Raw genomic sequence first — 13806 nt, 5'->3', positions numbered from 1 at the left:
TTTCTTTCACCTGCAAAATAGGTGGCCCAATAGTATTTACCTCTTAAGTTTACAGCAGCAAGCACTGGAGAACCTGCCTAGGAGGAGGTTATCCCACAGGCCACAGAGGCCAGGTGAAGGAATAGCCCTATACCACAGACCCCACAGCTTAGGGGTAGCAAGAATAGAGGGTTTCCAGAAAGCCACTCAAGAGGGAAAGCTGTTTATACCTGGGGACAGTATGGGGTGACCTGTGTTACCAGCAGCAGGGAGGGAACATTTTCAGGAACTCTGGCCAGCAGCACTGAGGACTGACCCCTTAAAGTAGACCCCCAATGCTCCCTAAAGACTCTGGAACCCTTGGGGCTGGAATGATGGCTCAGTGGTTAAGAAAACTAGCTGGTGTTCCAGAGGTTCTGAGTTCAATTCCCAGCAACCACATGATGGCTCACAACCATCTGTAATGAGATCTGATGCCCCCTACTGGCCTACAATGATATAAGCAGACAGAACACTATATACATAATAAATAAATCTTAAAAAAAAAAAGACGATGATGACTCTGGAACCCACCCCAGCCAGAGACCAGGGTATGTCTCTTTCCTGGCAGAATCCCAAACCTGAGAGGATGGCTGATAGCGCAGCTCCAGCTTACTGAGCAGAGGGCATTGTGGGGGTGCAAGAATGAGATTGCCAAGGACTCAAAGCAGAGTACTGGGGAGGGATTTGGGACAAGGCTTACCAAGGAGGTATGCCTTGAGGGGCTTGTGGGTGGCATTTGGAGGGGCTGGTCCTGAGACTGATGTGTTGTGGGGTGGGGCTAGAGAAGGCCTTATGGAGGCGGTGGGCAGAAGATTCCGAGCATAGAGAAGGCAGATGATGTCCCATGAGGCAGTCTGTAAGGAAGAAGACAGTGGGATAGAGTCTTGAGATGTGGAGTGCTAAGGGGTAAGACTCGGGACGAGGAGCAGAGAGCTAGATGGCGTAAGAGGATCTTCATCAGATGCCTGTTCCAACCTCACCTCCAGAGCTGGAGGAGGCCCACCAGAAGTGCCCACCGTGGTGGTACAAATGTGCACACAAAGTGCTCATCTGGAACTGCTGTGCCCCGTGGGTGAAGTTCAAACGTATCATCCACCTGATTGTCATGGACCCCTTCGTGGACCTGGGTATCACCATCTGCATCGTGCTCAACACTCTCTTCATGGCCATGGAGCACTACCCCATGACGGAGCACTTCGACAACGTACTCACCGTGGGCAACTTGGTAAGGAAGGGACGGGAGAGGGCGGTCATCTGGAGGACAGGACAGAAGAGCGGGGCTGCCTGGGCTGTGTGGAAATGGAGGGCACTTGGGGACAGCTGGCACAAGTCATACAGCGGAGGCGCATGGGAGAGGGAATACAGAGGTCTAGGGAATTTGGTGATTGTACGTCAAGGAATTTGGGAATGAGGAGAGTGGGGTGAGCTGAGGTCAGCACTCCTGGAGGTCTGGGATCCAGGTCACATCTAGGAATTGGGGTTGAGGGAGTGGGGGTGTGGGAATGGGTGGGGCCAGGTAACAAGTTTCTCAACTTTCATAGACTGTCATGAACCTAAGAGACCAAGGGACCTGGGAGTGGTGGCATATAATCAAAGACACCCAAATGCCAGAGGGTCTACCTCACTCCAAAGACCTCCCGGTTCTCCAGCGCCACTGGGCTGCTCTCTCCTGAGCCCTCTGCTGCTCAGCCATTGTTGACATGCTCTGATCCCACTGCTTATCCTACCCATTAGGGGCATTAGCACCTCGTTGCACAGCCCCAGTGGAGCCTGACAAAGGGAAAAGCCTCTGCCTCCTCCTCCAGGCCTGCTCCACTGTGCCCCACCCTTCCCAGTCTCCTTTGCAGTCCCACCCCCACCCACACCCACCCATGGCCAATGCACAAGAGGCTCCTATCACCTCCAGGGAGAAGCAAGCTCAGGCCGCATATGATGTGAGGAAGGGTTGGGACAGTCCCAACACTGGGGAGGGGCATAGGAGTCATGTCACCAGAATCCCCAGTCTTCAAAGCAGTTATGTCTGTCTTGTGAAAATGCCCAAAGCAGCCATGTCCAGGCTGGGCGAGAGAGGCAAGGGCATGCTCCAGACTCCTGGCACAGCTGCCAGGGCGTGTATGATGGACAGGGCCTATCTGCCTGCGCACTCACTGTCCACACTGTGCTGCTTGTCTGGGCACCTGCTGTGGCCTGGGACAGCTCTTGGGAGGCACCCAGTGTGTACCTAGGCATGCTGTCGAGCCAGAGCAGCTGATGCTTGGTAGGAGGGAGGCCATGCTCAGTGAACTTTAAGGCCCTCAGGTACCTATTCTGGGGTTGAGGAGGCAAATCTGACTTCCTTCCTTCCTTCCTTCCTTCCTTCCTTCCTTCCTTCCTTCCTTCCTTCCTTCCTTCCTTTTGTTTTGTTTTGTTTTGTTCTTTTGTTTTTGTTTTTGTTTTTTGAGACAGGGTTTCTCTGTGTAGCTTTGGAACCTATCCTGGCACTCTCTCTGGAGACCAGGCTGGCCTCGAACTCACAGAAATCCGCCTGCCTCTGCCTCCCGAGTGCTGGGATTAAAGGCGTGCGCCACCAATGCCCAGCCTGACCTCCTTTCTGATTGCCCGTTCAGTCTCTACCAAGACCCTGTGTCCACCAAAGCTTGCTAGGTGGTTGAGGATGTGGCTCAGTTGGTACAATGCTTACCTAACATGCAAGCCTTCCTAGGCTCCATTCCCGGCGCTGAATAAAACCAAGCATGATGGCACATGCTTGTAATCCCAGCACCTGGGAGATGGAGGCAGGAGTACCAGAAGTCCAGGGCCATCTTCTGCTACATAGTAAGTTCGAGACCAGTCTGAGCTACATGACACCTGTTTCAAAACCAAAAAGTCAAGTTTGCTAGGTCCTGGGGTTATGCTTAGTAGGTGGCTCAGAGCACAGAGAAATTCTGAGCTGAGAACCTGAGGGACTGAGGGACATGAAGGGAGCTGGGATGCACCTCTCTGAGCCTCACCTGCTTATCTGTGGGAAGAGTGTGATAATCGCTCCAGCTTTGTATAGAAGCGCATGCCAACGGGGTCCGTGTGAGCCAGATAGCACTTCATGGACGCCGAACATTATGATCAGGTAGAAGACCCAAGAAGTTAGTGACTTGGCCATGGCCACAAGGTCAGAAGGTCAGAAATGGGTAGGAATAGGTCTATCTATGTTGCATCCACCTAGGCAGATGACATGGCCTTTGTACCTGTCACCACCAACACACACATGGGCCATGGGTACCACTCCCTACCCCTTCTCAACTTTTGGTCTCTAAAGCTCTACCAGGAGGTTGAGGGGGAAATCCCAAGGCCAGGTTTCTGTGAGGCTCTGTGACAGAGATTCCACGTCCTGCCCCGCCCCCCAGGTCTTCACGGGCATTTTCACTGCGGAGATGGTGCTGAAATTGATCGCCATGGATCCCTATGAATATTTCCAACAGGGCTGGAACATCTTCGACAGCTTCATTGTCACCCTCAGCCTGGTAGAGCTGGGCCTGGCCAACGTGCAGGGGCTGTCAGTGCTCCGCTCCTTCCGTCTGGTACACAAGATCCAGGGGCTGGGGGGGGGGAGGAGAGCTGCCCTATGCATGCCACTTGGTCCCTCAGAACCTGTCAACTAGGAGAAATCGCGTCCTTCCTTCCTATTACACGGGGCTGGGGCGGGGGACCAAGAGCTGGTATTGGACAACTTTGGGCAGTCACGGGGCTGACTTGAGCCGGTGTTGCCGGCCTAAAGGAAGACCAAACCTCAGGGTTTGTTAGTAACATGCTTGGGTCTTAATAATTACTAATTTTTTCTTTACCCCTTGAAGTTCACTCCTGTTTTGTTTTCTTTTGTTTTGACTTTGTCATGAGGACTTTCAGGCAAGCAACAACAAAAAAATGCAGTCAAAGTATAATGGCTCCTTAGGTCACCCACCCCCAACAGCCACTAGTATAGTATAATTTTATTTTTTTTTAATTTTATTTTTTTTTAGATTTTATTTATTTATTATGTATACAACATTCTGTTTCCATATATATCTGCACACCAGAAGATGGCACCAGATCTCATTGTAGATGGTTGTGAGCCACCATGTGGTTGCTGGGAATTGAACTCAGGACCTCTGGAAGAGCAGTCAGTGCTCTTAACCTCTGAGCCGTCTCTCCAGCCCATGTAATTTTATTTTGAAGAGTTTTGAAAATTTATATACATGTGTCTGTATGTCACATGTCTGTGCTGTGGGTGAGTATAGAGACTAGAAGAGGAGCTGTCTCCAGTCCCCTGGAGCTGGAGTTACAGGTGGTTATGAACTGTCAAATGTGGGTGCTGGAAACGGAACTCAGTCTCTGGAAGAGCAATTAAGTGCTCCTAACCGCTAAGCCATCTCTGCAGTCACATATGCTACAATTCCATCTATCCCATTATTATTATTTTTTTTTGGTGGGGGTATGATAAAGCAAATTCTAGTATACAATCTCACTCGTAAACTTTAGACTGTATCTTCAATGGATAAGGCCAATTTTTTTTCCTTTCTAACACAAACATCAGGAGGCTGTAGACACAAGTATCCCATTATCAGAGAGGCAGAGTGAAGCCTTGTTCATCAGGATGGGTTTAAGACGGTTGGACATTGAGCTTTCTCCTGGGGCTCCCTGGGGTGGGCTGGTGGTCCCCAAGTCTCATTCACTCTTGTATTCCCCCCCCCCCCCGCCTGGCAGCTGCGCGTCTTCAAGCTGGCCAAGTCATGGCCAACACTCAACATGCTCATCAAAATCATTGGCAACTCAGTGGGTGCCCTGGGCAACCTGACGCTGGTACTGGCCATCATCGTCTTCATCTTCGCCGTGGTGGGCATGCAGCTGTTTGGCAAGAGCTACAAGGAGTGCGTGTGCAAGATCGCCTCAGACTGCAGCCTGCCGCGCTGGCACATGCACGACTTCTTCCACTCCTTCCTCATCGTCTTCCGCATCCTCTGTGGGGAGTGGATCGAGACCATGTGGGATTGCATGGAGGTGGCTGGCCAGGCCATGTGCCTCACCGTCTTCCTCATGGTCATGGTCATTGGCAACTTGGTGGTAAGCAAGCTATCTGGGGAGCGTCCTGACTCTTACACAGGAAACGCATGAAGCGTGTCTAGTTCCTCTCTTTCTCACTTGAGGGGTTTGTTCATTTTAGGGATAGCTGTACAAAATTGTTGATGTTTAGATCTCTATAGTCAGGCCTTGTGGCGGTGGACACCATGTTCCAGTGTTCAGGAAGCTGAAACAGAGGGTCTCTGCAAGTTCAAAGAGAGGCTGGGCCTACTTAGCGAGTGCCAGGGCAGTCTGGGCTCTATAGCAAGATTGTCTCAAAAACTCAGCGGGGGGCTGGAGAGATGGCGCAGCAGTTATGAGCAGTTGCTGCTTTTGCAGAGGACCTGGGTTCACTTCCCAGTGTTCACATGGTAGTTCCTAACCACCTATAACTCCAGTTTCAGGGAATCAATGCCCTCTTCTGACGTCGTCAGGCACCAGACACTCATGTGGTTCACATATGTACATGCAGGCAAAACATACATAAAACAAAATGAACAAATCTAACTTTAAAACGTTTCAATGAGTGGTGGTGGTCCATGCCTTTAGTCCCAGCACTTGGAAGGCAGAGGCAGGCAGATCTCTAAGTTCGAGGCCAGCCTGGTCTATAGTGTGAGTTCTAGGACAGCTAGTGGTACACAGAGAAACCCTCTTGAAATACCCCCACCCCCCAAAAAAGTTTTCTGCCTTCCACAGCCACCTCCTGAAATGGTGTTTTGTTATGAATTCCCTCAATGAACTTCAACACTTTATGTTTAACAATCAGCAGGACTTTCTTAAACTGGGTTCCTGGCCCCAGCCCTATAGAATATGACTCTGCAAAGTCTAGAACAAAGCCTGGAATCTGTTTCAGACAGGAACTACTTGCCACTGTCACTAGTCCAGAGACAGTGTTGGTTTTGTTTTTGAGACTCACTCTATAACCCAGACTGGCCTAGTACTTTCAGCAATCCTCCTGCCTCAGGGTCCTGGGTGCCGTAATTACAGGTGTGTACCATTCCTGGCTTCTTGTAGGCTGTGTGTGTGTGGGGGGGGTGGGTGGGTGGGTGTGTGTGTGTGTGTGTGCGCGCACACACACACACACACACACACACACACACACACGCACGCACGCGTGTGCACGCATGCGCACGCCCACCTGTTCCCCTGTGTGCAGGTGCACACACATGCATGTGAGTGTAAGATCAGAGGTCAGCCTCAGGAATGAGGAGCTACCCACCTGGCCACCTGGTTTATGTGTGTCATGGATGTGCATGTACAGGTGCACTCACATATGTGTGTAGTGTATATGAACATATGTATGCAGGTGTACATACACATGAGTGCACATATGTGTAGAGGGAAGAGCTTGATGCAGAAGGGTTTCCTTGATCACTCTCCATATGTCTTCTGAGACAGGGTCTCAGACTGATCAACAGCCTGGCTATCCAGTGAGGGATCTGCTCGCCTCTGCCCATCCCCACCCCACCCACACCCTAGCTTAGGGTTACAGATCTGAGCAATCATATGCCTTTTCTCATGGGTTCTGGGGATTCTAACTCAGGCCAGCAAACTCATGTAGTGGGCACTTTCCAGCAGGGACTGATCAATGGTGGTGACAGGCCTGTATCGTACAATGCTAACGTCCCCGTTATCACCACTGTCTGGGTCATATTGAACTGCTCTCCAGTCAAGCTGGGGTCTCCATCAAATAGAAGACAAGTAACTCATAACTCTTGCGGTCACTGGGATGTTTGACCTCACTAGCATGCAGAAAGATGCTGCATGGAGTGGGACCAGGCCCCCACAAAGGTTTTCTTCCCCTTCTTTGCTGCTGTTCCTGGCCTCTGGTGCTGTGGTCTGGAAAAAAGAATCAATCCAATGCTGAGCAACCCAGAAATGATGGAACACCTTCTGTTTTACCCCTTTCTGTGGCCTAGGGCTTGGTGTGTGGGGCTGTGCATGGCAGAAATGCAGAATGGATAGGACCGAGGCTCAGGGTCCAGGTGGCCAGCATTTCTGTGACTGGGCCTGTCACTCTTGGGGAGGTAGGGTCCCTCCCATTAGGACTCCTTAGTGCTGCCCCCAGCTGCCCGTTGTGGTGACTGACACTTGCCCTGGGCAACAGAGGGTGGAATATGCCAGCATATCTCCACAAAGACTGGAGGAATCCGTGGGATGCTGGGTCAGGACTTCTCAGATATCGCTGAGCTCTGGCTGGGGGCTGAGGCTAATGGGGGAGGGGGTGTCACCTCAGCTGGAGGAGACTGTGGGACAGCTATAGGAGACAACTCAGGACTGTAGTTCCTAGGAGGGTTTCTGAGAGAGTGGGGGAAAAGAGGATTTTTTTTTCTGGGCCAAACTTGGGGTGGGCATGCTTGAAGGAAAAGTTTGGGAGTATACATTTAAGGGCCAGGATGGCTAAAAGAGCCTGTAGGAGTGACCTCTCTCTGTACAAGGGCAGTCAAGAACATTTTGTGCCACTGTTTTTTGTTTTTGTTTTTGTTTTTGTTTTTTTTGTAACTACGGTTGTCCTTGAACTCAATACCCTCTTGCCTTAGCTACTCAAGTATTGAGACTGCAAACATGCACTACCATGCTCACTTAATTTTTTTTTTTTTTACTGTTTGTGTGTGTGTATATGTATGTTTATGTGTGTATGTGTGTGTTTGTGTTTGTGTGTGTGTGTGTGAGAGAGAGACAGAAAGAGAAACACACAGAGAGACACACACACACAGAGACAGAGAGACAGAGAGAGAGAGAGAGAGACAGACAGACAGACAGACAGACAGACAGAGACAGAGAGACAGAGAGAGAATGGGACTGCTTTTGAGGAGTGATTCTCTGTTTTTACCATGGGATCTAATTTACCTCAAGTCCCTAGGCTTGTGTGACAAGCCCTTTTATACCCTCAGCCTTCTCACTGGCACATACCTGGCAATAACTGTAACCTCTTTTTCCTCTCTGGGAAATGGGGATGCCAGCATTGATGGTGGTCATAAGGGTTACCTGGGCAGTTCAGTGCTTAGCCTCTAAGTTCAGGGGGGTCAGATGTTGCAGGTGGGTAGTTTTAGGTAGTAATCATTGAATAAAATCCATAACCACCTCCTCTTTGGGGAGGGGAGGCTCCAGCTATTAGCCTAGAGCTCCTGGTAACCCTCCCCCACAACTCTGTGAGGCAGGGAATACTGTCTCCACACTGGAGGAGGCACAGAGATACCCAGCTCTCGAGATGCTGAGCTGGGACTAGAGCTGGGTCTGTGACCCTAGTAACCATAGCACCAGTAAGGCTGGCAGCGATCATGGCACCCTGGATGCCAGCAACACAAGTTCAGCACTTGCCCAGAGTCCTGTGCTCAGTCTGTATGTTCAGCCAATTCTCACCACCACCTGAGGACGGTGGTGATGTGTCTATTCCAGAGAACAGGAAGCAAAGGTTCAGAGCTAATGTATTGGAAGCCAAGTTTTCTGGCTCCAGAATCTACAGTCACGGCATTACACTGCCGCCTCTGTCTACTGTTACACACACACACACACACACACACCCTACTGACTCTTTTCCAACACATCACTATGACTCTTCCAGTTTGCTAAGAGAGCTTGCAGAAGTCCAGGGAAACAGGGTGCTCATTTCCATGGGCACTGCCTCCTCCCTCTCAGGCTTCAGGGGAGTAGGTGTCTGCCAGAGGGCACTAGGGCACCCCGCCAGCATTCGTGAGCGCTCATACCCTCTGCGTCCATGGCACTTGGTCACTTGCTCTGGGTTAGTGTGAAGAAGGGGAAGGGACTAGGACATGGGTACCCCACCCCACAGAGCTCCCAGAGAGACTGCCCTCCCTCTGCTGCCCCTCCCCCATTTGACTGAGGAGGCTATTTCTGTCTTAGGCAGGAGCCGTGTACAAACCCTGCTGGCCCAGAGAGCAGCTAATTCCCATCTCAAATGCATTTCTGGCAACTGGATGTCCCCTCCCCAAAGGGAGAAGAAAGACCAGTAAATGTGGGTGGGGGCAAGGGCAGGAAGCTATGGGGTGTGGGGCAGTGACCCCTAGCACATTCCCCTGAAGAAGATGTTAATATAATTTTTAAAGATACTATATTAACCAGATAGTTAAGATAATGATGAAAAGACCTTGGAGGACACTGATTGTGCCAGGCAGTGGGACACATGAAGACAGTCAAGGACAGTAGATTCTCACACATAAGCTCCCTTATTCCCTCATGCGCAGGAGAGTAGGGCTTTGGCTATGCCCTGGCAGGCAGAAGCTATGACCTCCTATCCCAGACAGCTTCACCTTCATCTTGTTGTTCAAAGATGGGTAGGCTGGTGGAGGAAGGGCCGCCATATTGAAAACCTCCCAAGATACAGGTCATCTTGTAGCATAAAGGAATGGTGCCCTCTTTGGTTGTATAACGACACTGGAAACCTGAGACCTAGCCCTGGCTCTGCTGTTGGTCTTAGGACAAATCATTCCACCTTTCTGGGACTCAGTTTTCTTATTTACAAAATGCTGACCCAAGCTCGGAGTTGATCATTTAATCCCTATGCTTTGCACAATTACCTATTATTGCAAGTGTGACAGCAGCCAGTGTGAGCACCTATTAAGTCTTCTGTCTGTATTGATTTTTTAAAAATATTTTAAATATATTTATTTTTATTTTATATGCATGATGTTTTTTCATGGTTGTCGGGTCCCCTGTAACTGGAGTTACAGGCAGTTGTGAGCTGATATGTGGGTGCTGGGAATTGAACCTGGGTCCTCTGGAAGAGCAGTCAGTGCTCTTAACCACTGAGCCACCTCTCCAGCCCCCTGTACTGATATTTTTGTTTTAGCAGTCACAATGTGCTGGAATTATCTTCATTTTATAGATAAGGAAACTGAAGCATAGGATGTCCTAATAAATTAAAGTGTAGAGCTAGGTAGCATGGTGCCAAAACTTATCCCCTAGTTTCTGTTGCCACCTGTATCCATGGTATAGGATTTGTCTGACCAAAGGTCTGCTTCTGCTAGGCTATGGGCTCCCTGATGCCATGTGGCAGGTGTGGAGTCCTTGTCCCCTGGAAAAGAAAATGGAGAGAGTAGATGGGTTGACATTTTAAGACCAAGTCAGCAGTAGGATGGTGGTGGCACCTGCCTCTAATTCCAATGCAGTGGCTGGTGGATCTCTGTGAGTTCGAGGCCAGCCTGGTCTACAGAGCGAGTTCCAGGACAATCAGGTCTACACAGAGACTCTGTCTCAAAAAACAAACAAAACAATAACAAAAAAGGAAGATTCCTAAAGGTTTTAGAAGCTTGGACCTGACCTGTGTTTTTTATTTTCCAACAGTGAAAGCAGAAACAGTCACAGTAAGAGCCTCTGTCATCCAGCATACCTCCCCAAACCCTGTCACTGGTTTGGGCAGCAGGGTCCCATGACAGATGTGAACTTCAGTTTCCATATCTGTCAGGTGGGACTGATACTAGCAGCCCTCTCGCTGGCAATCCTGACAGAGGGTGACATCCTTTTATATTTATTTACTTACGTGTTTATTTTTGAGACAATGCCTTTCTCCATAATCCTGGCTTTCCTGGAACTCACTCTGTAGACCAGGCTGGCCTCGAACTCACAGAGATCTGCCTGCCTCTGCCTCCCGAGTGCTGGGATTAAAGGCGTGCACTGCCATTGCACCTGGCAGATAGCACCCTATTAAGTGCCCAACACAAGGCAGTTCTGCTGTACAGTTCTGGGACCCCATGTGGGATGAAGGTGGTATCCCCCAGACCCTGCCTGACCTGAGACCCTCTGCCCCTTGCTTTCCAGGTCCTGAATCTGTTCCTGGCCCTCCTGCTGAGTTCCTTCAGTGCTGACAGCCTGGCAGCTTCAGATGAAGATGGCGAGATGAACAACCTACAGATTGCCATCGGGCGCATCAAGTGGGGCATCGGCTTTGCCAAAGCCTTCCTCCTGGGGCTGCTGCGTGGCAAGGTCCTGAGCCCCAGGGACATAATGCTCAGCCTCGGTGAGCCCGGTGGTGCTGAGGAGACTGGGGACAGTACTCCCGAAGATGAGAAGAAGGAACCGCCACCAGAAGATGGGAACAAAGAACTGAAGGACAATCATATCCTAAACCACGTGGGCCTGACCGACGGCCCCCGCTCCAGCATCGAGCTGGAGCACCTCAACTTCATCAACAACCCCTACCTCACCATTCAGGTGCCCATTGCCTCTGAGGAGTCCGACTTGGAGATGCCCACAGAGGAGGAGACTGACACGTTCTCGGAGCCTGAAGACATCAAGGTGAGCCCATTGAGGGGTGGCTGCAGGGGTCGGGGCCAGTGAGACCCAGCTTTAAGTTTTTGCTTAACTTTAGACAAGTCATAAAACCTTTCTGACCCTAAGTTCCTTCATTGAAAGGTGAAAGGTTCCTGCCCTGTGGCGTTGTGTTGGTTTGAACTGTGGCAGGTACCAGGATTGCTACAATTGGCCAGGCCAAAACTCTACCTGGGCCCTTTCTGCCACCAGGTGGCATTCTTGGACAGATGCCTGTATCTCTGACACTTCAGCTCACCACTGGGGGCCCAAGAGGTCTCTCCCTCTCCCTCCCTCTCTCTCTCTCTCTCTCTCTCTCTCTCTCTCTCTCTCTCTCTCTCTCTCTCTCTCTCTCTCTCTCTCTCTCTCTCTGTGTGTGTGTGTGTGTGTGTGTGTGTGTGTGTGTGTATGTTTTGTTTGTTTTGTTTTGTTTTTGTTGTTTTTTTGAGAAAGGGTTTCACTGTGTAGCACTAACTGTCCTGGAACTGACTCTGTAGACCAGGCTGACTTCGAACTCACAGAGATCCACCTGGCTCTGCCTCCTGAGTGCTGGGATTAAAGGCATTTGCCACCATGCCTGCTTCAACAGGCTTATATACTACCCTGGGCTTGAAGGACCTGCCAAGTCTTTGCCCCACATATGTTTAGATCTGCTCTCTAGCCCCAAGGTCCCCTGCTGGCTGAAAATGGCGCAGTCACTTATTTGTCCATAGAATTCCTCTGGAGCTTTTCTAGACTTCCTAGTGTAGCACAGGGTACCAGGTTCAGGCCAGGGATCTGAGGACTGGACCAAGAGAACCCAATGGAGTTTGGAGGCAAGGACCAGGTAGAGTCCTGATCCATTCAGCCCTGCTGGCCTAGGATAGCTCGCTCCTCTTGGCTCTCCCTTTGGGGTTTAGGGGTTTACTGACACACAGGTGGTGGTCACTCCCAGAGTCTGGAACCCTGTCCGGGCTGCCTGGGTGGGGAGCTGACTCTCAGCCCCTCACCCTTCCTGAAGTCCTAACAGGAAAAGGACTAACACATGATGAAAGCAAGGGACACTACCCACCCCACCCCTCAACCCTGGGCCTGGCAAGGGCACTAGAGCCTAATGAACTTTGCTCTAAAAGCTCTTTACTCCTTATCCCAACCCCCAAGACACGCCAGTATGTGGCATGTTGACTTACTGGGGGCTTGAGCGCCTGCTATGCTATAAATATCCCAGGAAACATGGCACCGACCTCAACCTCGGTATGAGGAACTCAGTGGGGGAAGGGCTAGCTAGAAAGTGGCAGGTCCATGGCTCTGGGAAGGCAAGAGGTCTGAGGAGCAATCAGAGCTTAAAGGGTCATTATGGGAGTTGACATGCAAGGATGACACCAGCAGTTTGGTGTGTGCCCTGATTGGCCAAATGTTCCATGCCTCAGTTTCCTTTCCATCAACTGGCAACAAGACCTGCTCACCCTTGGTTTTCTGGCTAGTGCACTGGATATAGTACACACACACACACACACACACACACACACACACACACACACACACACACACACAGGAGCACGCAGAAGGGGGTGCCCAATTCATCTTTGTCTCTAGAGACTTCAGCATGAAGGATCTCCTTGAAGCATGGAGGCCACCCTGAGAATCTGGCCTGAGACTGCACCAGGAGGTTGGAGGAGGCCTAGCTAGGCCACAGCACCAACCCCCACACCCTGCCCCCACTGTGATCAGATTCCCTTGGCGCCGCACTGGAGCCTTGGCAGGGGAAAATTTTCCATCCTTTTTGGATCTCTCAGCCAAACAGACCCTGGGGGTGGAAGGCTTGGACTCTGGGGGCACCATGTGCTTGCTCTCCGCAGCTGTGGCATCCCAGACCTATCTTGCCTCTGCTCCTTATCCTTGTCCCTTCAAAAGCACCTTCAGGCCTCTTTTCCTCTGCTGACCCCTTCAAATAGCCCAGTACCTCCTAGGACCCCCACTGGGCTGAGTCCCCACCAAGCATCCCTTAGCCCATCTCCTGTCCTCCTGAGGCCTCCTCATGACTTCACTGTGGTTTCCTAGGTCTCAAGAGCCATGAGGACAGAAGTGAGGACATCTTTGTCACTAGGGTGCTTTTGTAAGGCTATAGTGATAGTTTTGCAAGGGCTGAGTGAATGAATGAATGAATGAGAAAATGAACTAATGAATCAATAGAGCCTGCTCCACTCTCTTCCCTTTCTCTCTGGTCTCCCATATCACCCCACCCATTGGAAGAATAAAGGGATTCTTGGGACCCAGGAGTCATGTGCCTTTGTGGTCCCCACAGAAGCCACTGCAGCCGCTCTATGATGGGAACTCCTCCGTCTGCAGCACAGCTGACTACAAGCCCCCTGAAGAGGACCCAGAGGAGCAGGCTGAGGAGAACCCTGAGGGAGAGCTGCCTGAGGAATGCTTCACCGAGGGTGAGGACACACCTACACACCAGCCACA

At 50.8% G+C, this 13806-nt stretch overlaps 1 protein-coding gene across 1 annotated transcript in view; it reads left to right on the top strand.

Moving 5' to 3' along the window:
* Window positions 1–13806, top strand: part of Scn4a (sodium voltage-gated channel alpha subunit 4) — a 31886-nt gene that overhangs the window by 8197 nt on the left and 9883 nt on the right. The window contains exons 13-17 of the mRNA XM_035448160.1: window positions 1008–1246; window positions 3402–3575; window positions 4738–5094; window positions 10870–11346; window positions 13643–13778. Of these exons, the coding sequence (XP_035304051.1) occupies window positions 1008–1246; window positions 3402–3575; window positions 4738–5094; window positions 10870–11346; window positions 13643–13778 (1383 nt within the window). The remainder of the gene's footprint in view (window positions 1–1007; window positions 1247–3401; window positions 3576–4737; window positions 5095–10869; window positions 11347–13642; window positions 13779–13806) is intronic.

This window comes from Cricetulus griseus, chromosome 7 (genome assembly GCF_003668045.3).
Source record: "Cricetulus griseus strain 17A/GY chromosome 7, alternate assembly CriGri-PICRH-1.0, whole genome shotgun sequence".
Taxonomy (NCBI): Eukaryota; Metazoa; Chordata; class Mammalia; order Rodentia; family Cricetidae; genus Cricetulus; species Cricetulus griseus.
The sequence above is the reverse complement of the archived record's forward strand: the minus strand, read 5'-3'. Positions and strand labels throughout refer to the sequence as shown.